The sequence below is a fragment of the Silurus meridionalis genome, chromosome 5 (genome assembly GCF_014805685.1).
Source record: "Silurus meridionalis isolate SWU-2019-XX chromosome 5, ASM1480568v1, whole genome shotgun sequence".
In the NCBI taxonomy this organism is placed as follows: domain Eukaryota; kingdom Metazoa; phylum Chordata; class Actinopteri; order Siluriformes; family Siluridae; genus Silurus; species Silurus meridionalis.
This window is the reverse complement of record NC_060888.1, coordinates 17103340-17129361: the sequence shown is the minus strand read 5'-3', so window position 1 is coordinate 17129361 and position 26022 is coordinate 17103340. Positions and strand designations below refer to the sequence as shown.

General features: G+C 36.3%; 1 protein-coding gene across 1 annotated transcript in view; it reads right to left on the bottom strand.

Moving 5' to 3' along the window:
* Window positions 1–26022, bottom strand: part of pigg (phosphatidylinositol glycan anchor biosynthesis class G) — a 136127-nt gene that overhangs the window by 65928 nt on the left and 44177 nt on the right. The window contains exons 6-7 of the mRNA XM_046849593.1: window positions 23436–23648; window positions 7526–7743 (exon numbers count right to left, since the gene is read on the bottom strand). Coding sequence (XP_046705549.1) covers window positions 7526–7743; window positions 23436–23648 — 431 coding nt within the window. The remainder of the gene's footprint in view (window positions 1–7525; window positions 7744–23435; window positions 23649–26022) is intronic.

Genomic DNA, 26022 nt, shown 5'->3' with positions numbered 1-26022 from the left:
GGGAATAAATAAATAAATTAGAACCACGCTTTCCTCTCCCAAGGAGTGGGCATCCTAGAAAGATGTGTGTATATTATTGTAAAATAATGGCACTTGTCAGGAGGTGGGATATATTAGGCAACAAGTGAACAGTCAGTTCTCAAAGTTAGAAGAACAGAAAACTAAAAAAACCAGAGATCTAAGTGACATTGACAGGCGGCCAAACTGTGCATCCCTAAAAATAGCAGGATTTTGGAATGTTCATGGTTTGCAGTGGTCTGTACCTAACAAAGATGGTCCAAGGATGGACAACTGATGATCCAATGACAGGGTTATGGGCCCTCAATGTTCACTGATGTGTTTGGATAGCAAAGGCTGGACTGTATGGTTGAATCAAGTAGAAGTGCTACTGTAGCAAAAATTACTAAATACGTTAATGCTGGCTAAGATAGAAAAGTGCCCAAACACACAGGGCATCACAGATTGCTGTGTATGGGACTGCATAGCCAAAACCCTATAGTAAGCAGTACAAGAGGGTTTTTCCTTTGAAATTAAATACAAACCATATCAAAATGCCGGCAAAAATACTGGGGGGAAAAAAGCCTGAGGTAGAAATATAGAACTGCCCACATTGTCAGCACAGTCAGCGAAGTCTGACAGTTCCTCAACCTCAGCTACATCACTTAAGTACATAATTGTTCTCAACCAGATATGTGTGCAGATTTTTTATCAGTTGACTATATATAGTCAACTGCTGTATTTTTTATGATTTCGATGCTTGCAAAAAATATAAATAAAGAAGTAGCTGAAATTACCCCATGCCATAACAGTGGCTAAGATTTTGGTAAATTATTTTGTACATACCTAAATGTAGAACATTAATGAATGTGGTCTTTTTTTTCTCTTACTGTGCATGCTTTATTTCTGGTAGTTTGCTCACACCCACATGAAAGTAATTAATGGAAAAAGACTGCTGAGCATACAGTAGCTGTGAACCCTCAACTGCTCCTGGGGTTTCTACATTGCCAATAATTTAAAATAGGTTATACGTTATTAATTTGGTTAAAACCTACAAGACTATATATACTTTTGCATCAGAGATGATTATTCAGAATATTTGTTTAATATGGATATGAAAATGTAGAACAAACCCAATTCTAAAAAAAGACACTGTGTAAAATGTAAGTTAAAAAAGAATGAAAACCTCCCAAAACATATTTTATTCACAATATAACATATATTAGCATATATGCAAATATTTAAGCTGGGAAAATTGACCATCTAAAGGAAAAAATAAGGTAATTTTGAATTCAATGGCTGCAACACATAAAAAAAAGAGCCATTTTTACCACTATGTAACCCTCTTCTTTTAACAGTCTAGTTGCTGGAGACTAGCTCAACAGTCCTGGATCTTCTTTGTCGTATTTTTCGTTTCACGAAAAAGGCAGGCCTGTTTAGCACCCAGACTATTGGTGGTGTAGTTATTATGCAAGAGGCAGCAGTACGCAAGGCCCTCCCTAAACAAAAAGTCTGGATGTACAGTGCATTCAGAAAGTATTCACAGCGCTTCACTATTTCCACATTTTGTTATGTTGCAGCCGTATTCCAAAATAGATTGAATTCATTATTTTCCTCTAAATTCTGTCTCCAAACAAAACCCCATAATGACAATGTGAAATAAGTTTGTTTGAAATCTTTGTTAATTTATTAAAAAAATAAAAACCAAAATAAATCCCATTTACAGTAATCCCCCCTTTACCGCGGTTCGAATCTCACGCCCCCGCCTTATCGCGGAATTGCATTTGCCACATAACTAGTTTGTTTCGCTGATTCTCCCAGTGTTTCGCAGATAGCACGTTAGACCAAAAAACTTACAGGGAATTGTATTTTATGGAGTTTTATTATGGAGTTACCAATTACAGTCTCAAGTTTTTCTGAGTATTATGCTACAAGCTTGGCACACCTATTGTCTCCTATTTTTCTTTGGATATTTCTTCCAATCAGGTTAAAAGGGGTGGGGGTGCTAGAGACATTCACAGAGTTGTCCTGTAGTGACTCCTTTGTTATCTTGGCTGTGTGCTTAGGGTCATTGTCCTGTTGGAAGATGATCTATCATCCCAGCTTGAGCACTCTGGAGCAGGTTTTCATCAAGGATGTCTTTTTACATTGCTGCATTAATCTTTCCCTCAATCCTGACTAGTCTCCCAGTACCTGCCCCTGAAAAGCATCCAAACAGCATGATGCTGCTGATATTGGCCATGTACTGAGCGGTGCCTGGTTTCCTCCAGACATGACGCTTGTCATTCAGTCCAAAGAGCTCAATTGTTGTTTTTTATGATCTGAGAGTATTTCAGGTGCTTTTTGGCAAACTTCAGGTGGGCTGTCATGTGCCTTTTACTGAGGAGTGGCTTCTGTCTGGCCACTCTACCATATAGACCTGATTGGTGGAGTGCTGCAGAGATAGTTGCCATCTGGAAAGTTCTCCTCTCTCCACAGAGAAATGCTGGAGCTCTTTCTTAGTGACCACTGGGTTCTTGGTCACCTCCCTGACTAAGGCCCTTCTCCCCCGATCGCTCAGTTTGGCGGGTTGGTCCGCTCTATTAGGAGTACTGGTGGTTCCAAACTTCTTCCATTTAAGGATGATGGAGGCCACTGTGCTCATTGGGACCTTCATTGCTGCAGAAATTTGTCTGTCTTACCTTTGCCCAAATCTGTGCCTAGATACAATCCCGTCTCTGAGGTCTACAGACAATTTCTTGGACTTCATGGCTTGGTTTGTGCACTGACATGCACTGTTAACTGTGGGACAGGTGTGTGCCTTTCCAAATCTTGTCCAATTAAATAAATTTACCATAGGTGGACCCCAATCAATTTGTAGACACATCTCAAGGATGATCAGTGGAAACAGGATGCACATGAGATAAATTTTGATTTATCATGGCAAAAGGCTGTGAATACCTAGGCACATGTGATTTATTTAAAATGTTTTAAATACATTTGCAACATTTGATTTTTAACAAAATTATTTCACGTTGTCATTATGGGGTATTGTTTGTAGAATTTTGAGGAAACATTGGAATAAGGCTGTAACATAACAAAATGTGGAAAAAGTGAAGCTTTTGTCTGAATACTTTCTGGATGCAATGTACCTTTTAGAATTGGTAGTGCCTATGCACAGATAACAAGCCGCACGGCGCTCTTTAGATCAGAGTTCACAGCACCCAAGGTCTTCAAAAAAAGTTTACATTTTGATGTGTTTGACCACCGAACAGTTTGCCACTGTGCCTCAGTCAATTTTAAATGAGCTTCGGCCCAATGGCATTCCTGGATCATGTTCACATATGGCTTCTTCTTCGCATAACAGAGCTTTAATCTGAGTTTGTCAATGTCACAGCAAACTGTATTCACAGACATTGATTTCTGAAGATTTTTCTGGGCCCATGCATTGACTTTCATTACAGAAGAGCATGGGAATCCAATATTGATCTGTTACGCAGAAAGATTTCTCCAGGTTCTTCGAATATTTTGAGGATATAATGTTCTACAGACAACAATAATATTTAAAGTCATTGCAAATTTATAATGATAAACATTATTTTGAAATTGTTCCACAACTTTTAGACGTGGTTTTAGATTTCAGAACCTCTGCTCAGTCTTAATTCTTACTTCTCTACTTCTTTTTATAATAAATCATGATACAGACCTGTTGCTAATTACTTTCTGATTCTTTTCCAGGTGTTTTTTTTAGTAACACCTATATTTTCAGCCTTTTGTTTCCCTGTCCCAACATTTTTGAGACACGTTGCAGCTATCAAATTAAAAATGACCTTATTTTTTCTGTTATATTGTGAATAAAATGTATTTATAAGATTTGCAAACCATTGCATTCTGTTTTTATTTACAATTTACACAGCTTCACAATTGTATTGGACTAATTCTATTGTTATTTAATAACACTTCCTTTACAAGGTCACTATTACATAGAAATTTATTGTTGGGTTCATGAACATTTTTTTAAAACTTACAACCTGAGCTAGAAAAACATTATCATTTGAGTGAACTGCTGCATAAACCCAGTTCTTGCTGAGCATCTCTACAAAGCAGCTCTTTTGGGAGCACTGACATTAAAAAAAAGCATGCTGCAGCAACAAAGCAATGCCAGTCAGATGTGAAGCTTTGAAACCTACAAACCTCTAACTTCTTGGCACTACCTTGGCTACAATCCAGAAAAAGCCTCTCTTTCTATCAACTAATCAAATAGTAGACACTGTCTGATGGGTCACCTCAAGACCTGAGAAGAAGAACAGAGCCAAATCATTTTAATTACTGTGTGTAAAATGGAGCCAAAGCGCTTCTTAAATATATACACACAACCTGTGCTGCCATAAATTATATCAAATAGGAAATATTGCTGAGTGTGCTATTATGTGTGTCCAAAGTCTAAAGCAAAAGACCTTGCAACTACTTCTGCTTAGTCTTAAAAACATTTACTCAATGACTATGCAAGAAAAAAAAATCAACGGCCTGTAAACAGTCAAACTGAAATTTGCTGCATTCAGTTTATATTGTCTTTTGTTTTCTTACTCACTTCCATTATAAACTATAGGGAAAATGAGAACACAGACATATATACAAAAGACTACCATTTGCAATAAGTGATATTTTGAGCTCAAACATACAGAGACATTGTATTTCAACCGATTTTGTTGAAGCAACAAAATTTGTAGTCCTTATATAGCAGATCTCCATAATATGACATTCTGCTCTTCTTTTTCAAATGCCAAACTATAATTTTCCAGCTTAATGTTTAGTTGCTTCATTGCATTCATTGTGCCAAAAATTGGGAGAAAAAAACAGCCCCTTATTGAAAAGAAAAATCCTTCTGCAGTTGTTTGAAGGTTTTTAGTAACACAGAACATGAGAAGAACTCCAGTTTCACAATACAAGACACCATCCTTACAGAATGCACCATGGTCGAGCAACACAGGTCATAAACAATAAACAATACACACAAACACACACACACACACACACACACACACACACACACACACACACACACACACACACACACACACACAGTTTTCAGTCTTGTATTTGGCAGGAGAACCAAAGATATGGACACTTAAAAGCTCTCACTTGAATCAGTATAATATAAGATTAATTAGCTTTCATTTTTAAATCCTTTTTTAATTATTCACAAAAGAAATTACATGCTAAATGTGTTTTTTTTTTTTATTTGTTGTATTTGCTTGCAGTCAGCATGTAGATTTGGCCGCAAACTGTTTTATTTATGTATACCAAATGTTTATGAAAAAAAAAACCCATATGATTCAAAACAAAGATGTGATTTGATTCTCTGACATCAATTTGTCTCTAAATTAATTCATTACTATAAAAGTCTTTCATTATCCCACTACTACTTTCATTGTTTCTACTTAGTGTAATATTAATGCTATATCTAGTGGTAGAGGAAGTACAGCATTTCTGTACTCGTACAAAATAAGTGCAATAATTCCTTTTACATTTCTACTTAAAAGAACAAAAGTACTTACTTTTGAATGTACTTAAGTACTAGGAAAAAATATAGATATTTGAATAATTTATACAAATTCAGTGTTCCATTCTCCTGAACATCAGACCTTTTTAATAAAAGAGATTCTATTGTTAAGTGCACACAGTGAGAGCACCCCTACTCCACAAAAGCAAGAACCATTATTTTCCTTGAAGGAGCAAAGAACGACATGTTACTTTTTTTTTTTAATAAAGTGAAGTAAGATAAACCAAGATATTACGTATTTAAATGTAGCAAAAAAAATGCATGCAAAAAGACAAAAAATAATAATAAAATACTCTCATGAGATATAAATACCTGAAAAAATAACATTTCTATAACTACCAATGCACATATACAGCAGCAGTTGGAAATAAATTCAGTTAGCTAATCTGTAAAGGCTGTTTGAACAAAGCCTACATTTATAGTGGTGTTAATGTTTACTGGGTATAATTTTTTCTGTGAAATGTCTGGCACAGATTAGGAATAGTACATATAAAAAAAGGTACACATTTCATTACACTCTGTGTGCAGGACAGTACAGCAGTTGGATTTGACTGGCCTTAACATCTTTCCAATAAAAAAAGTTTCAATGAGAAATAATGATTATAATTCATCTTTGAATCAGTAGCTACAACAAGGAAGTGTTCATCCTAGAGTGGCATGTTCCTTTGAAAATAACACACCGATTATTATCTCCTTCAAAAGATGAATATGTTATGTTAAAGAAAAGACGGAGTGGAATTTTGCAATGGACATCCTGAAATCCTAAAAAAAAAAAAAAATGTTTGAAATGTTTTAGTCGAGCCAAACATCTAGAGAATGCAACCTTACAACATTTATGAGCCAAAGAGCTGTAAACTTAGCAAAACTTTCATTTTCACTGTCGATAAAGTCATTGTGCATTGTTCACATATTGATTTTTATCAAAAAGCTTGGTCATTGGCTTTTAACTGTTTACGGTTCTCCGAAACAGCTGTTCCGTTCACTTTGTTTGCTAGAGGTCATCAGGGAAGAGAATCTGCCTAATGAAGCATGTAAAAACATGTCTACATGATGGAAAGAAAGGAGAAGAGCTCCTCATGCCAAAAGCAATCAAATGCATCCTCTGAGATGCTCTTTGTACTTCAAAACAAACCCTGGTTGCTTTGAAACGAACATTTTCAGACCCCTTAAATGTATGTATTTGTAATCACGGATTCAGCATTTACATTGTATAAAAGAAAATTTGTCAGCAAATTAAAAAAAAGATATAAAGCTGACAAAGTCAATAATTTGCACTTAAAGTCATCATGGACTTTGCGAACTGTGTGAATCCATATCATGTACAATAAATTGTACTTCACTTTGTATAAATACGTTTATGATGTCATACTGATTGTAGTATACTTAATGCACTGCCACATTAATGCTATTCCCTCTTCTGCTTAAAATAGTTGCCCTGTACTGTACTGTCTCTTTATCGTATCTCAAGGCTGTTGTTGTAGTAGAAATGTTTACAATGTTTACACAAAAAAACACTTTACATCACACCATCACACTGAATTTGTACACACTGCACTTGTTTCTTTTTGTCCCCTGTATATCTGTATTTTTATTCCATTGTTATCTTTTATTTATAATGTATATTGCTTTAAGTATACGTTTACCCTCAAGTCAAGTTTATTTCTATAAAGCTTTTCACAACAGACATCGTCTCAAAGCAGCATTACAGAAATCAAGTCAAGGTGAATGGTGTGCATTTATCCCTGATAAGCAAGCCGTGGCTACTGTGGCAAGAAAAAACTCCCTTAGATGTAAAAATTTCCCATTGGGATGAATAAAGTCATGCGTCCATCCATCTATCCATCTATTTGTCTATCTATCCTTCTATCTAGGAAGTAAATAGTCAGTTCACATAAAGAAAGTCTTGGTATCTAATTACAGATCCAACCAGGCTTCAAAATGGATACATCTTGATTGAAAAAGAAGCAAGACTGCTCTTATTATTACCTGCACTATGAGGCTCATGCCCACCATCATGGAGTATATGTCATATTTGCCCAGCTGTTTGCTGAGGGCTGCGCTCATTCCTTGCAGTGCCTCCAGGTACTGCTTAAGCACTTTTTTTGCCATGTTGCTCAGCACTTCTGATGTGTTCCCCTCCATGTACAGCTTCATCCAGCTTCCATGGGCTTTCTCTGCCATCTGAAACTGCTCATAACCGTCCTCTGTGTGAAACAGGGATAGAAACAATGATGACATAATGCAGGAGTTTGAAGGGCTTAAAAAATGAGGTGAACAACAATCTCCAACCATGCATGCTACAAAGCTCTGTGGTGTGTTTGAGAACATAGACAAACATAAATGTGTTTAAGAGCAGAGTGGGATGCCCAAGGCGATCTCAGAGGGCAATTCCCATAATGTTAACAGGCATATCAGGCTTATGTAGCACACACATCACACTACAACAAGCCTCTCTGTTGACTCCGAGGAGCTTTTAAACTACACACAAAAAAAAAAATTCGGACCCGGAAAATAACTGTGTTTTTTTTTTTTTTTATTATTATTATTTGCTTTGGCTACACACAGAGTACCAATATGTCAAGCGGTATAGTTAATATCTGTTCCAAATTGCATCAGTTAAAATGATTAATACTTTTGGATGGAGATCAGTGGTGACATGTACTGTACATTATGCAACATGAAAAACTACTTAAACGAGCCAGAAAAGAAGATATTTTTAATGTAGCATGCACTCTACTTAAATAGCAACAGAAACATACAAAATTAAGCTGAAGATATTCACTACAGACAGGAAGTTATATCATATGCCAAAGTTATATCATGTCAAAAATATTAACAATGAGAATAAATGTGGTCCAACTACAGAGCCTGGAGGTACAGCAAAAAGAATGATAACCTTCACATGTTTAGCTAGACAGTAATCACTTTTAGCTTAGTTTGATTCTTTGTTTGAATGGTCTCCATGGACTGTTAGCATAGCTAGCACAACATTGAAATCAATAAAGGAGTCCATGCAAAAACTAAATACACAGACTCTTATCTTGATTTAAATGTTGTGCTAGTTGCAAGTTGTGCTAACAGTAAACTGTCTTGAAAAAACTGTTCGCCTTACGGAGACATCCCAAAAAAAAAGAATGAAACAATGCTAAAAGTAATTTCTATTTAGCTAAACATCTGGAAATTAACACTCTTCATATTGTACATCCAGGTTCTGTATTTGGACCTCATTTATTTTCATTGCTGATATTTTTGGACAAAAATGCAAAACAGGGCAATTATAATTGTCAATTAAATTATAAGAAAAAGTGGGACATACCTTTTTCATTACTTAACAGACTGGAGTAAATTATTCTTATTATACCACAAGATGTTGTTCAGACACTTTTTATTAACATTTTGCCAGGTTTCTGTTCTTAAAAAAGGCTTTTTTGTATAGAACAGATTGCATAAACCTCCAATCCCATGCCTCTATTGCTAATTCTGATTCAAAACTCTAAAGGCTTGTGCCTTTCAAAAGTTGGAAAACAGTCTTTTATCGCTTTCGAGAGACACATGCATGTTTATATACACCAAACTAGATAATTTCACAGTACAACGATTTACTTTGACTAAACAAAAACATTCACGTGCAGATGTTGAACTTTATTTTATTGAAAAATCCAACATGAATAACGGCTTCATACACTCTAAGCATCTGGACAGTCAGTTTCTCCAAACATTCAGTGGAAATACAAAAGGTGATCTTGCCTAGTTGGATATTTATTTCTGACTTTGTGATCCAGTTAATGCCAAAGCTGTTCAACATGATGTAGGTGTGACTCTGCAATCCATTCTATGATAGATAACACTACAGCTGACTGTACCATCACTACCTTACATAAGTTCTTCTGTTAAATTTGTGTTAATTTGGGATCATCTGTCAACAGAACCCTTTTCACTTATTCACTATCTAATTCTTGTGTTGTTTTTGTCTTTTTAACTTAGTTTCTGGCATATAAACAAAAGGAATATCCATGTGTCTCCAAACCTTTGACATGAGAGCACGTGTGACTGCAGTAATAAATACTAAATAATAGCATTATTTTAATATTTCCATATGAATGACATTTTCTGCATTAATTGGTATTTCATCTAAATAAACACATTCCTTTTGTTTTGTTTGTTGTAAGATTTGTGTGCTGTGGTGGACAGTTAACTTTGCAATGTGACAATGTGTTCAAGACCTGCCTGGAACTATTTTAGCTGTGCATAAACCGAGAAATAATTACACATCTCAACCAATTTAAATCCAGTATTAAACATTGCTGTTGTATAAAATCAGTTAATTATCAATAAGCAAATTACTCCTCTTGTCAATACATTCGACCAAATGCTTTATCATAAAACCAACATTTTTATTTATTTTTTTATTATTTTAGCTTTCAGTGATGCAAATGCACATTCAAAACTGATAGTGGCCTGCCACTGTTGTATAACTCCAACCATTAGATTTGTATTGTATAAAGTTGCCAGAAAATGATCTAGAACCTAAACTCTAGGTTTCATTGGCTCCAAAGTCAGATCATGTTTTCAGATATGTGGCTATAAACTGAGAAAATGTCCATTACATCTCTTCTTTCTGTCTCACTCTTTCTCTGTCTAAAACTCTGTCATGCACATACTTCTATCTTTTTTTTGAATTTCATATTACACTTGGTTCCTAGCCAGCTCTCATGATCTTCATCTTCTCTGTCTGCTGCTTGGCTTGAATAATAAAGGCCTTATGTGGATGAATGGTGTCTGACATTATGCAGGCCAAAGCAGGCTGAGAGCAGATACAATAGCCTGGAGTCAAAAACATGAATCACACAGTAGAAACAACTACTGATCATCAAGAACTTCCACCTGAGGAATCTTTTAAAAGATTGTGGTGACACCTAACAGATCTTACATTATCACAAATAAGAAAATCATGAAAAGTATACCGAATGTTAATATTCACCTTTGCAGCAAGATAAATTAAATAAAAAAATGTTTGCAACATACAACATAAAATAACCTTAAAATGTGTCCAGACCGAGTTTTAGTGGTGTGTGTAGTGTGTAACTAATACCTGCTAAAAGAAAGATTAGCTGTTAGTCTACATTGCAAATAAAGCTAATCCAGAGCTAATCCAGTCTGTTCTTCGTGGAGCAGGAAATTAAGGGCAAACTAAGACTGTGAGGGGATGGAAAGAATACAAAGTGAGTAACAGTGATAGATTAGGTGTCTATGACATAGCAATAAATTCAGGCAAAGGGAAAATGCTGAAGACAGCAGACATAATGGAGTCAGGATAAAAGTGAAAGGGTTTTATATATGATAACAATCCAGTGAATTACACTTAAGTAGACAGTACAGGACAGTCATAGTGGGATTAAAAATAGTGCAAAAATCTGCTCTATAAATGCAACTGAATAGCGTAATTTTATTCATTTATTCCTCTTTAAACCAACTGTTTCATGCTCGTTCTGGTTTTATTGAACATAAAGGTACATCTCGTCCCATTAATCCACGTGTCCAGAGCAAAAGTTATGGCCCTGACAGCCAGAGTTATTACCATCACATCCACTAATGTAATAACGATATTAATAATGTAATATCCCCCCCCCCCACTTCTGATCTCAGTATATGAATCCCAGAAGTCTCTCTCAAATGCGGAGTCATCTATTGAGCGTTGATAATGAAAGTTTAATTTCACACATTGATCACTGTGCAGACTATAAATGAATGGATTGCACCGAGGCTTTTTCTAGCAGGACCTAATGGGATCATTACATCCCACCACCCCTCTCTCTGCATTACTGCTAATTATTACTGCTTCTGAGAGGAGCCCTACGGAATGAATATTTACCGCTTTACCGGGACATGATGAAGAAAGAGAGGGCAAAAGGGAGGTTGTGTGTGAGAGGGAGAAACAGAGAGAGAGAGAGAGAGAGAGAGAGAGAGAGAGAGAGAGAGAGAGAGAATGAGAGCGATGCAAGCTAAGTGATATAGAGCAATGCTTGGAGGTAACAATTAAAACCTTACTGTTCAATCATAGGTCGATCCTCTCATGTGACTTTGTTCTCTCTCTCTCTCTCTCTCTCTCTCTCTCTCACACACACACACACGTTTAGGTGGACACGTACTGTATACGGGTTCTCTTTAAAAAAAAGACACCACTTCATTTTAATGCTGAAACAACAATGGCACAAATAAATGCATGATTGTGGGATCTAGAGTACAGGTTCAATTTTTATTGAAGCTGTCTATTTGTAAAGTTTATTTATTGATAGCAAAGACATTTTTTATATTCATTCATTTGTCCATTCATTTATTGATCTATTCATTTAGTTATTTGTTCATTCATCTTCAGTAATCACTTTTTATTGGGGAGCACCTGGAGCCAAACATGGAAACCACACATTATTTGCATACAGAAAATTTGGATTAACCAGTATGCCTAAATGTATGTATTTGGACAGAAGAAAAACGAAGAACCCATGTAAGAACTCCACACAGCTATTAATCCGAACTCAGGATCAAAGCAAGACCCTGGAGCTGTGAAAAAAGCTTATTAGTGCTTTCAATTTGCTATCATTTAAGGGTAGGGTTTTTTTTCCATCCTGTTTGTAATACGCAGGAACAGAGATGATATCACCTTTATGTTACATGAATGTCATTATTTTGTCTTCCCTGGCCTTTCTGACAACTTTCTTTTTATTTCTCAGACATTTAGATGGATATAAGTATTCACCAGTGTTGATATGTAAATTTCCACGATACTTCACAGCCCTCACATACACTTTTCTCCCACAAGGCAAGAAGAACTGCAAAATTTGAATAATACATCTATAAAAAAAAAAAAAAAAGTAGAAACGGAATGAGGTGTGTGTGTGTGTGTGTGTGTGTACAGTAGGTATGCAAGACTGCATGCATCTGTATTTTGGTGTATATGAATAATGGTGCCATCTTATTCAGTGTGGCAGATTAATAAAGACATAAGAAAGGATTTCGTTTTTATATATATATATATATATATATATATATATATATATATATATATATATATATAATTCTTTAATAATGGACTTTCTTTAAAACTGCTGAGCAGGAAAAAGGAAAGACATTTAAATGCCACATTGGGTTTTTTAACATGCATGAAGTTTTGTGTGAAACCAAACCTTAAATTCTGAATTAAAAGTAGGTTTTTTTATTGTTTTATTAAAAATCTGCAATCTTCTGTTTAAAAAAAATCTTTATGGGAAGCAGCCAAAAGTCCTGATAATCTCAAATTTAAAATTCCTCCACATTGGCCACATTCCAGTGGAGTTTCATTTGTCAGGATATTTAACAAGACCATAGAAAAACAACAAATAAATCAACCAATGCTTTAGGCTGTCTTTGAGGTGAGGGTGCGGGTAGTTAGGTCATAAGATTAGAATTGGAAAGAAAACAAAAAAGGTGTTGATGAAGCAAAACGATTGAACCAGATGTTACAACAACCTACAAGTTTGCATTTTTAAAACACTACTTAAACTGACAGAATATAAATAAATATTACAAGAGTTAACAGAATGCAGCTTATATTATGGAAAGGGCAAGAGATGAAATTTTGCACATAACAATGGCAAAATGATGTGCCGATGATTCATTACACACAGCTGGTGTTCTCGGATTGTGTGTGCATACATTTTTGTGTGTGAGCGAGAGAAAGAGGGAGAGAGGTAGGGGGACTGACGCACTGCGGCCTTCATAAGTTCAGCCCTGGAGACGCACCCCTCTAATAAATCATGTAATGTCATGAGAAAGGGAAATGATTAGCAGCGAGTGTGACATGCAGAAGCCCATTGATATGCGGTGTCCTCTCTAGTCTCGATCACATATGCACTTTATACCTGCAAGGACTTCAGCGGAACCATACACAAGCAATGACATCTTGTACAGCATGAACGGAAGGCCACTGAGGGCAAAAAAAAAAAGTGTTTGATCTGTTAACGCAGGAAAGGTATGCAGAAGTTGGAAGGGCTGTTCTACTCATTCAAATGGCAAATATTTTTGCATCTGCAATTCGTAATATTTGAATAAACATATCTAATTTTTTCTTCTTTGCAAGGATGTGTCATTTTAGGTTTCTTAGCCTTGTGGTAACAAATGTACATATAATTTGCATTCCAGCCTGCAGCTGAAAGTTTTCAGGTCAAAGGAAGCGAAAAAACTGAGTGGTGGAGAATAATCTGCTTATTAATCACAGTAATCAATCATCACAGCTATGAGGCAGTTTCAGTACACTAACAAGCTCTTATCACAAGCCTATTCCCATCGGGATGACCCAGATTTAGCTGAGCTAAACACAATGAGAGATGAGTGGCAAATAGGACTTATTTTTTTCTTTTAATTCATTTTTATTCATTTTTTATTTGCAGCCTGGACAACACAGTAAGAAGAAGAGCTGATTAGCATCCGTGTTAGTAATGCGCATTGCAAAATCTCACAGCTGCACTTCTACTGACTAAAATAAAAGGGGGTAAAAAAGCAAACAAGGATCAAAAGAATTCTCCCAAAATATTTTATTTTGTTTGGGTGCAGTATCATTGTTTATGTCTTATATCTGATAGTGAAAAAATTTAACCAATTACCAACTTAACAGGTCTAAAACAATGTCTGAAGATTTTCTCAAAGTGAAAAATTCTTGGACAGGAATAATGTTAGACATGTCACTTCTTGTCACTTCTTGTTAGCACTAGCAAAATGTTGCATGTGCTGCCTCTTGCTAGCATGTTTAGCTGCATGAATAAGTGTAAAGGCTACTTTGTTGGCAACAGGAAAAGATAAGGTGTCACAATGGACACCTTAATACTGAACATAGCATTAAAAAAAATAAAACATTGCCATAATCACTGAGTTATATTAACTTTTAATATTTCCGGGAAAGTTTTCGATTTTGGAACATGGCCGTAGGGATTCGTGGCTACTCAACCAAAAGAACTGGCTTATAGTCATCATTCCATTGGTGTGAAATTAAAATCAGGGTTTGTGAAGACAACAAAATTTGTTTCCACTTCAAGCAACAAATATAAAATTGTAATAAAATCATGTAATGGCAACACTTTAATGAATTAAGCGAAGGCTGATGTATATGTGTAGTTTGGGGTCCACATACAGTACTTTTAGTCATATAGTGTATTTAAAAAAAATAAAAAATCTAAATGTACTCAAATTATTGCAGAAAACATCATTTGAAAAGAAAGAAAGATGGCCCAAATGTGAATAGAATGAAAAAAAGAAGCATTATAACAAATGTTCAAAGGATTTTTTCTTAATCAATTTTTTTAAATGACAAACTCAATTGTTATTTAGAAGTTGGATCAATTCACTATCATCACTATTACCACGCACTTTCTCTATTATCTCTACTTTTAGTCCTCACATTCCACCCAAATAAGCAAAGACCAAACTACATCAATAAAGATAAATTCTCTAAAGTAGACAATACAATTAATATAGATGATGTTGCCTGCAGCATCTCTAGTTAACAATGACAAAATTATGAATAAAATTATTATTATTATGAATAAAGCTTAATAGTAATGATGATGAAAATTATAAACTATAGAAAACAAAGCAATTTGACTTTTGCTTCTGTCTCCTGAAGTAGAATAGTTATTTGATATTTATTCGAGTGGAAGGTTAGACAAGTAGATGGGGTAAATGGGTGCATTGTGTAGACGCCTAACATCACTCCTAAAATATGGTGATACATACACACGCACTCACATTCTCTCTCTCTTTCTCTCTCTCACACACACACACACAAACACACACACACACACACACACACACACACACACACACACACACACACACACACAGACACCATGGAAATCTTCTGTGGGAGCCGGTGGGCTGTTTTGACACACTCAGAGTTTAAATTAGCTGCTTTGATCATGCTTCATCTGAGAGCGGACTACGTCACACACACAAACTCTCTAACACTCACTCACACACACAGACACCCACACCCACACACCTCCCACTGAACGATTACACGGTCTGGCAAGTTCACACATGGTGCCAAACTGGCTATGTATGGTAACTAGCGCTCCATCTCTCTCAAATACACACATAATGCTATGCCATTTATATGCATGCAATATACATATGCATGTTCGTATACAGATACTGTATACAATACATATACAACCCAACATTTTTTGGAAAGCTGTGTTCAATTTCACTTGCCACACCCAGGCCTGGTGAGAAACAGATGACAATCAATGTAATTAACGTATCAGTCTAAAAAGTGTTACAAAGCATCCAGCAAACCAAATTGAAAGCCATTATCCACAAATGCAGAAAACTTGGAACATTGGTGAACTTTGTCTGGAGTGGCCAGTCTGCCATAATTACTCCAAAAGTGCAAAGATGATACATCCAGAAGTTCATAAAAGAACCCAGAAAATCTTAAGAACTGCAGGCCTCACTTTCCTCAGTTTGGACTTAAATCCAAATGTGATGCTGTAGCATGACCTTAAACACTCAGCTCATGCTCGAAATCCTCCAACGTGGCTGACTTAAAACAATGCTGCAAAGACGACTGGGCCAAAATTCCTCTACAATGATGTGAAAGACCCATTGCCAGCTATCAGAAATGCTTCATTGCACCATAATCACAAAACCAGTAATTAGGTTTAGAGCCAATTACTTGTTCATATAGGGCCAGGTAGGTTTGGAAAGCCACTACAGGTATTGTTAGCCAACATGGTACCGGTGGAAATTGGGCTACTGTTGGCCGAAGGTGGAGAAGAAGAGAGACATCTACAGAGATGGCAGGAAAAGAAAAAGTGTAGGACAGTGGAGGTTGGGGTTGGTACTTTAACTGTTGGTACTATGATTGGTAAAGGGAGAGAGGTAGCTAATATGATGGAGAGGAGAAAGATTGATATGTTGTGTGTTCAGGAGACTAACTGGAAAGGGAGTAAGGCCAGAAACATTGGAGGTGAAGGTTTAAACTGTTCTATTATGGTGAAGATGGAAAGAGAAATGGTGTAAGGGTGATTCTGAAGGAAGTGGATAGGATTAGTAAGGAGGAAGTGAAAGCAGCTATTAAGAGGATAAAGAGTGGAAAACCGGTTGGCCCAGATGACATACTAATAAAAGCATGGAGATGTTTAGGAGAGATGGCAGTGGAGTTTTTTTACAAGATTGTTTAACAAGATTTTGCAAGGTGTAGTCACACCATGAAGTTATGGGAAAGATTATTGGAAGCCAGGCTGAGAGAAGAGATGACCATCTGTGAGCAACAGTATGGTTTCATGCCAAGCGAGAGCAGTACAGATGCAATATTTGCTTTGAGAATGTTGATTGAGAAGTATAGTTGCATTGTGTGTTTGTGGATTTAGAGAAAGCATATGACAGGGTGCTAAGAGAGGAGTTGTGGTATTGTATGAGAAAGTCAGGTGTGTCAGAGAAGTATGTGAGGGTGGTGCAGGACATGTATAAGGACAGTGTGTCAGCAGTAAAATGTGCATTAGGAAAGGCAAACTGCTTCGAAGTGGAGGTGGGACTGCATCAAGATTTGGCTCTGAGCCCTTTCTTGTTTGCAGTGGTGATTGACAGGTTGGCTGACGAGGTCAGACTTGAATTTCTATGGACTATGATGTTTGTGAATAATATTGTGATTTGTGGTGAGAGTAGGGAGCAGGTTGAGAAGAGCCTGGAGAGGTGGAGGTACGTGCTGGAGAAAAGGGGAATGAAAGTCAGTAGGAGTACAGGTGTGTGAACCAGAGGGAGGGCAGTGGAGTTGGTATGGTTGCAGGGAAAAGAGGTGATGAATGTGGATGAGTTTAGGTACCTGGGGTCAAGTGTTAGAGAAGTAAAGAAAAGTGCAAAGAGTGCAGGCAGGGTGAAGTAGGTGGAGAATAGTGGCAGAAGTGATTTGTGATAGAAGGGTATCTGTAAGAGTGAAAGGGAAAGTTTATAGGACTGTGGTGAGACCTGCTATGTTGTATGATTTAGAGACTGTGGCATTGATTAAAAGACAGGAAGCAGAAGCTGGAGGTGGCTGAGTAGAAACTGTCAAGATTAGAAACAAGTTTATTAGAAGGACAGCACATGTAGGATGTTTTGGAGACAAGTTGAGGGAGATGCGATTGAGATGATTTGGACATGTGCAGAGGAGGGACATGGGGTCTATTGGTAGAAGATTTCTGAGGATGGAGCCGTCAGGATGGAGAAAAAGAGGAAGGCCAAGAAGGAGTTTTTTTGAAGAGGCAGATGTAGAGGACAGAGTAGTATGGAGACAGATGATCCACTGTGGCGACACCTAATGGGAGCAGCCGAAAGAAGAAGAAGAAAAAGAAGAACCAAAAAGAAGAACAAGGAGGAGAAGAAGATTTTCTATTTACTCGGGTTATGTTTGAGAAATCTTCAAATTTGCTTAATGACCTGAATCAGAAAACATGACAAATATGCAAAAAAAATTAAAATGAATCAAGAATGGGCATAGCATTTGATGACATGATGATCAGATACATTGTGAAACTTGTGAAGAAAAGCCCCAAAACACAAAATACAGAGCTAAGTCACAAAAGTTTTGTAACCAAGTTTAACCTCTATAAAGGTGATCTGATCATGATCCAAAACATCATCAATCAAAATCATCAATCAAGAATAGTGGAAGTAGTGTCATGGTTTGGGTTTGCATGGCTGCATCAGGAACAGGATCATTAATCTTCATTGATGATGTTACTTATGATGGTATCAGCAGAATTTAAAAAAAAATTAAGTCTACAGAAACATTCTGTCTGTCAATTTACAAAGAAACGTACCCAATCTAATTGGGAGGAACTTAATCTCGGCCAATATAGCAAGGACTCAATAAGGAGAAAAAGTAAAGAAAAACTCAGAAAAACTCAACAACTATATACTATCAAAAAGCTTCATTACCATGTCTATCTTCTGTTTATCATATATCTAATAAAACAAAATTATTTTTTACAGACACTTTGCTCAAACATTATTATTGCACAAGTAATATTCTGTAAACCTTTAAAAAATTAAAGAATTTTTTTACACAAGTCCATCTGTGCCCACAAATGCATTAATACCATATCTAATATATAACCTGCAATCTATCAAACGTGCTGCAAACATCAATGGGATTCTCACTCAATTAATTTCTAAGCCACTGCAATTCATCTATCCAAAAGCAGCCAGGATCTAGCCGTAAATGCAATTAGTCTTAAGACACTAATTATTCGTAATTACTTAATTACTGGCTTCATGTGGTGATTAGGCCTTCTGCTTAGTTGACATGCTAAAAAAGACAGCCTTGTTGAATCTACTGCTGCTTCTGTTCATACTCTGAACTGTTATCTTTTCTTGAATGGTCTGTTCATGTCTGCATTTATAGGGTTATTCAATCTGTGTAAACATTGTGGTGACTGTCAACTTCAAGATAATTAGCACCTACAAAGAATAGGCTATAAACAATTGTATAAAATAAACATACATACATACATATACATACATACAGACAGACATACACAAATAATGCAAAAATAATAGGCTTTAAATAAGAGGCTTGTGCCTCTTATGGTTTCTACAGAGTACTACGTGTTTAAGTTTCATATCTGGAACTCTTGGTCAATTCTTTTCAGAGGGATATATTAATAATAATAATAACAATAATAACAATAATAATAATAATAATAATAATAATAATAATAATAATAATAATAATAATAAATCATAAATCATGTGGGGTCTGTTCACATCTTTGACTGGGACACAGTAGTTGCTTGATCAAAGGGATAAAAAACAAACATATTACTGTCCATATTTAGCATCAGTATATTCTTTACTCATTTTGAATTCCATTTTCCCCCAAGTCATTCTAATACTGTTGTAGTTTCAAGAGAATTTTAAACCTATTTTTGGATTTTTATATTCTGTGTGTGACCTCCTCATATGCATATGCATAGCAGGGCCATCTGGTCTGCACAAAAGAGCAACTCTCTGTTTATTCATATTTGTTACGCTGTAGAATGCAGAATTTCTCTTGCCTGAAATCTGTTGTGTACATACTGTGCACACAGGACATTGCATTCTGGCAGGGAGATCGCTCTCATAAGGGAAATTGCCAAACAAGTATTGTTTTATGTCATCTTGTTGTACAACAGTGCATGCCGGCTTCCCTATATGCAAATCACTGGTAACACAGGGACTTCAAAGTACACTATTACCATCTGTTTTTGATGCGACTCCACCGAAATCCTATGTTTTCTTTGGAGCCATTCGTTCTACAAGTCATGCAAGCTTCTTTACATTAGACTTTGCTTTAGCTTATTTCTTTGTATTGCATAATAATAATGATCCCTAAGCACTTACTCGTTCTATTCAGGAAATAACAATTTACATAAATCACCAGAAAAAAACGTCAATGTTCCCATAGACATGGTTAAACAAATCTATAAAGGTTATTCCTTGAAGGTTTAAAAGAAAAGCAAAGTAACATTTTCATACAGGATATAGTTACAGTTAAAAGCCTCTAAAACATGTCTGCATAGTGGAGTACGGTTTTCAACATAAATGAAAAGCCAGTGTGTCCTTGGATCAGTAGAATAAGCTCAGTCATTAGCTGTTGGCATAAGCTTGTACCAGTGTGTGTCAGACAGTTATATTTTTCAGGGCTTTCAATATTATTTGTTGTTGTTTTAAACAGTTACTATGATACTACTGGAATTAAATTGATTGCCTTGTATAATGACAAACAAAATCGTGCATTCAAATTGGCTAAATTAAAGAACTGAGTTATGATCCATGAATGATCCACTTACACCCAAATGGAACACAGAATGAATGATTTATAATACTCAATATAGTCACATATAGTCATAATATTTTCACTCAAAATATTTACTATAGAATTTCATATAGTCACATGTCATCTTTCATTTATTTTATCGACCTACATATTGTAATTTCACAACCACACAGACACAGGTTTGAGGTCAAGGATATAAAAGTAAATAAAGGAAATAAAGTTTTTATTGTATGGATTTCTGACACTTCAAATGCAAAGACCAAGTCTGTCTACACAAATGCATAACTCCCAGTTTTGTTGATCTTCTGAGGCTATCAAAAGGGGCAGTGGAAATGGAATTGAATTGGATTGAAAAAACATAAATTGGATAAGTTTGTAAGGTGAATGTAAAAGCCATGGCTCTGTTTTAGATTTAGAGCATAATGAGAACCGAGAAACTGGAAAGACGCCCCGTGTCATTACACTTCACTGCTGTGCCACTAAAGGGACTCAGAACACCTTTAACTCACTAAAGCTATTGAACATTTTATGACCGCTGTCAGAAGAACAAAGGGAAGTATTACTGAATTTCTTTGCCCATTTTAAACTCATCGTGCATCAAAGTAGCACATTCAAATAGATTGTAGAAAAAGAAATATTTGCAATGAAGCTTACTTTATTGCTCCACAGATTGTAATGGCTACATCATTGCTCCATGTTTAGTCCAATTCACATCCTTAGACTCCTAGTTCCCAATGTCTGGAATTCAGCAGCTGATAATTACCTGATGATTTGACTACAGAAACAACACTAAACCATGTTTTGACAGGCTAAACACAAGTAAATTAATGCATCTGTTATGTAACCCTGAAGCAGTGAAATACATTTTTCACATTTGTTGCTGATTCAAAGCAAATTATAGCAACTATAATAAAATCGGCTTAGGCTACATGCTAGTCATTAAAACATGAATGTGTAGGGTTTGATTAAAAATTCTAGGACTGTTTTCCTACTAATGTATGTGGATCTCTTTAATGCTTACAGTAGCTCAAAGCCAGAGTGGACATGGCCTAAATTTTATGGTGGTTGTTGTATTCTTTTGTTTTTTAACACTTCCTAGAAAAACAAGAGGTAGAAATGTCAGCACTGTCAGCTAAAAGTGCAGCTAGAAATATTTGCCAGTCCAAAGGCTTCTATCTTTCATTAACATCACTCGCATACAGTTAAATATATATTTATATATTTAAAACAAGAATAATAAACCTTATATATATATATATATATATATATATATATATATATATATATATATATATATATATATACACAGTGGAACCCGGTTATGTCGATGTCCTAGGGGGTCGTCAAAAAGCATCGAGGTAACCGATGATCGAGATAAACGAAAATCAAAATGGCGGCAATATATTAACGTGCTTGAAATTTCTTTATGTACATGATGTGCGTTATTAAATGAGAATGTGCATGCACGTGTTTTTGAAGGGTTTTTTTACACAACAGCGTTGCGGCGATTTGTTTGATGAAGGCATGTTATAATAATACATGTTTATCTGTCAGGAATCCACCTGCCACGCCCCCTTCGGCCCCCTTCGGCGTGTCAGGTGCTTTCTCGGCCGCTTTCTCTGAAGCTCCCGCGGCTTCAATAACGCACATATGGTGCTCGTTTAGCATCATCACCAGCTCCTATTTAAACTTCCACACTCTCACTGTCCGTTATTGTTGGTATATGTTGGTTCACGGCGGTCGTTGTTATCGCGCATGCGTATCCCGGTACGTGCCTTCCCACCGGCACTCTCTCAACGGCTGCTCTTTTCTTCCCAAAGCGCACCGCGCCCCTACTAACACTACGAACACTAGCACTAACTAACAGCAGAGATTCACCAGTATACAATACAACACCTGTAGCATCTGTAAGGCTTGATTTTTCCGCCACTTCCGTGAGTTCTTCTGCGGCTGCACCGAGATAACCGACGTTAAATGGCAAATCTTTCCCCCTTTGTGCTCGAGATATTAGGGTTCGGCGACATAAAAAAAGTCAACATAACCGATAAAAAATGCTTAGAAGCGAGTTCCACTTCAAAAACGTCGACTTAATAGGGTTGTCGAGGTAACCGAGGTCGAGATAACCGGGTTCCACTGTATATATATATATATATATATATATATATATATATATATATATATATATATATATATACACAGTGGAACCCGGTATATATATATATATATATATATATATATATATATATATATATATATATATATATATATAAAATGTTCATTATTGTTGTTTTAGTCATTTTTTATAATAGGTTTATTATTCTCGTTTTTATCAGGCATTGATTACATAAAAACAGAAATTAACCTATTAAATTTTGTTTCATTTTCAACACCCAGCACATACAAAGTGACAGCCTGTAAAGGATCGAAAGTAATTTTTTAGGATATGTCAATGTAATTTCCCCACTGATTAAAAGAATTTATTAAAACTGTCATAAAGATATTGTATGGTAGCATTATTGCATTATAGCAAGATTGACAGAGTAAATAGTGCTATTACTGCTTTTATAACTGTCTGGTAGCCACGCAAAATTGAGTGTGTGATGCACTTCTCAAATTAATTGTACAGTTAATAAGACAGTGATTTTATTTATTGTATTGTCCTTAACCTCTATAAATTACTGTTACAGTATACTACAGTATGTAACTGCTCAACTTTTACTATTCACAAAATCGTGCATAGATATTTTATATATATATATATATATATATATATATATATATATATATATATATATATATATATATATATATATATATATATATTTTACAGCTATTAAATTTTACAAAACTTGGGTGTATAAATAGAGGTTTTCTTGGTCCTGTTTGTTCAGTTATTATTCTTGTTTGTACCTGTTTTATTGGGGTTTTATGTACCAGTATCAGTATTTGTTCAGTCTACATTGTGTATTTATATTCAGTCACACCTCTAGTTCTTACCTGACCTGATTGTAAGTATTTATGCTGTGTGCTTTTTTGTGTTGTGTTGTGTTTTTGTTTTAACCTTCTCACCTTTATGGAAGTTAGGGTTGCTATCCTGAAGCAGGTGGCTGAGCTGGTGACCATTGATATGGAGGTAACGCAGCTGCTCCCTGAGTGAGGCTTTCTCAAAAACAGCCGGAATCAGGCGTCCCACACTGTTCTGCGAGATGGGCAATGCCAGAGACAGTGCAAGAGTAGGGGTCAGATCTACTTGTTCGACCACACCTGGCTCACCCATGCCCTCTGAAACACAAAAGGATGCAGCATAAATAGATAAAAAAAAAAAAACCCACACTTGCACATTCCCTCACAATGAGCAGCAGAAGAGTATTTCACATGCTCTCGACCAGCTATAAATTCCAAGATTTAATATCTGCAGGGAGAAACTCGTGCAACAAATCTGACAAAGCTGTCATCTTTTCAAATTTCAATTACGCTTGTAATATTTCATGCATCAATAGGACTATGTGCATCTAAGAAGATCACATACCATTCAGATAAATCAGGTTTAAAAAGTGTAAAAAAAAATCCTGATTAAACTAGAAGGTGCGTAGTTCTTACGCATATCCCGAGCTTGGCATTTCAGAGAGTTTCTAAATGTGATCACGGGAAGGTGAAAGCATGCTTTATATCCAAAATATATAAAGCAGAAAAAGAAACAATTATCACATTCATCCTGGCAGCATGGAGCAGACAGATGCTCAGCTGATCCACACTTTCATCAAGAAGTGAGAGCAAATGCTAATGAGACTCTCACCTGCTGTGCCGAGATGTCAGAACCTCACACTCTGAGGTACAAACAAACCATGTATGTGTGTGTTCATTCACACAAGCTTGTTTAGTAACACCTTGTATGCAGCAGCTTAAAGCACAGATGTCTATGAAAATGAACACTATTTTTTCCATATTGATGTGGCGGTTTAAGGGAATTAGTAGATTAGTTTATGTGGGGCTTACCATGACATCAACAGAACATACTGCGAGGCAGAAAGTGTATGTCCAGAAACCAGTCTGTGTGTTTCCCTCTTGAAAGAGAACATTTCATGCTGAATTACCTCCTCTCTATTTTTTACTGAAGAGGTAATAATTTAAGTCCCATCTGTATAGACAGCTCTCATTTTGCTAACAGATGTCACCTCCTGAGCTGGAAAAAAGCATGTTACTTTTCACTAGCGATGAATCGATCCTGATGCTGATCCAGATATCAGGTCCGATATTCTCCAATACCCACCTCTAATATCATTAATAAGAATCACTTCAAACTGTGCTCCTATTAGCTGCAGTGAAACAATCAAAAGGAGAATGTTTCAAAAATACCTAATAAAGTAACCAAATCAACATCAAGCTTGGCATTAGAAGGATGCTGGATAGGTGAATAAAACATCTACAGACAGTGAAAATAAAAGGTTCTACTTGCTAGGTTGTTCATAATTGAGCAGATTTTTACTTACAACTTTACGGATGTTTTTTTCTCCAAAGCAACCTGGTTCTAACTAGCTAAAGCACTCCATTTACAATGAAAGAGCTAACATTAGCATAACTAATATGCATGAACAAGGTTCCCTGGTGGTCTAGTGGTTAGGATGCGGCGCTCTCACCGCTGCAGCCCGGGTTCGATCCCCGGTCAGGGAACCATCCCCAGCCACTCTCAGTGCCGGTCCCAAGCCCGGATAAATTGGGGAGGGTTGCGTTAGGAAGGGCATCCAGCGTAAAAACATGTGCCAAGTCAAACGTGCGGAGGATGTGCTGTGGCGACCCCTAACGGGAGAAGCCGAAAGAAAGTTTAATATGCATGAACATATCTATGGTTAGGGATGTAATTGAAAATAAAAAATTCCCATATGAATTGAATTAAATAAGCCGTCTACACTAATGAACTTTACACAGGCCTTAAAGAAAGACACGTTACACTCGGTGTAACGGGTGAAATATGTTGCGCTTCCTTTAGGAGCATAGCGGTATTTTGGGAATAGCCTGGCACTGAATTTTTTCGCTATTACTGCGTGTGTGCAAGACGAGGAATTTGTTATTATTATCTTCTGATGCTCATTTCTAAGTTTCTTTGACTAACCCGTAACGCTGTTGCCAAGAAAAATAAAAAAGCACGAGTTTTGGAAACCTGTCTGTGCTTGTATGACTTTTGTTGCAACTGGAGTTAGCGAGCTATCCCTTCACCCAGACTCAACGCGTTACAATGGCTTGTATCTAAACAGTAGCCTACCAAGAAAGTCATTGTTCACTGTCTTCCTCCGTCCCTACTTCAAAACGTGGGAAAAAAGTAGAGGCTTATAGTCTGAAAAACACGGTACTAATTTTTCATTGTCAACTGAATCATCACCCTTTTTAAGACATGGTTTTGTAATTACACCTGGTACATACTGTAGACACAGACAAAATAGGCTTAGACACGAAAGGAGTTTGAAAGACAGTAAAGATTTACCTATGTTCATATATACAACTTCTGGCAACATGAGTGATCCTCAGGAACAGGATGTGGGCATGTCAAGACATTCAACAAAGTTAAGTAAAGCTAAACTTTCTGTAAAATCTGGAGTGACAATGTAAGTGAAAAGATTGCATGTGATTGGTCTACCAATGGAAGTAAAGACAGTAGAAT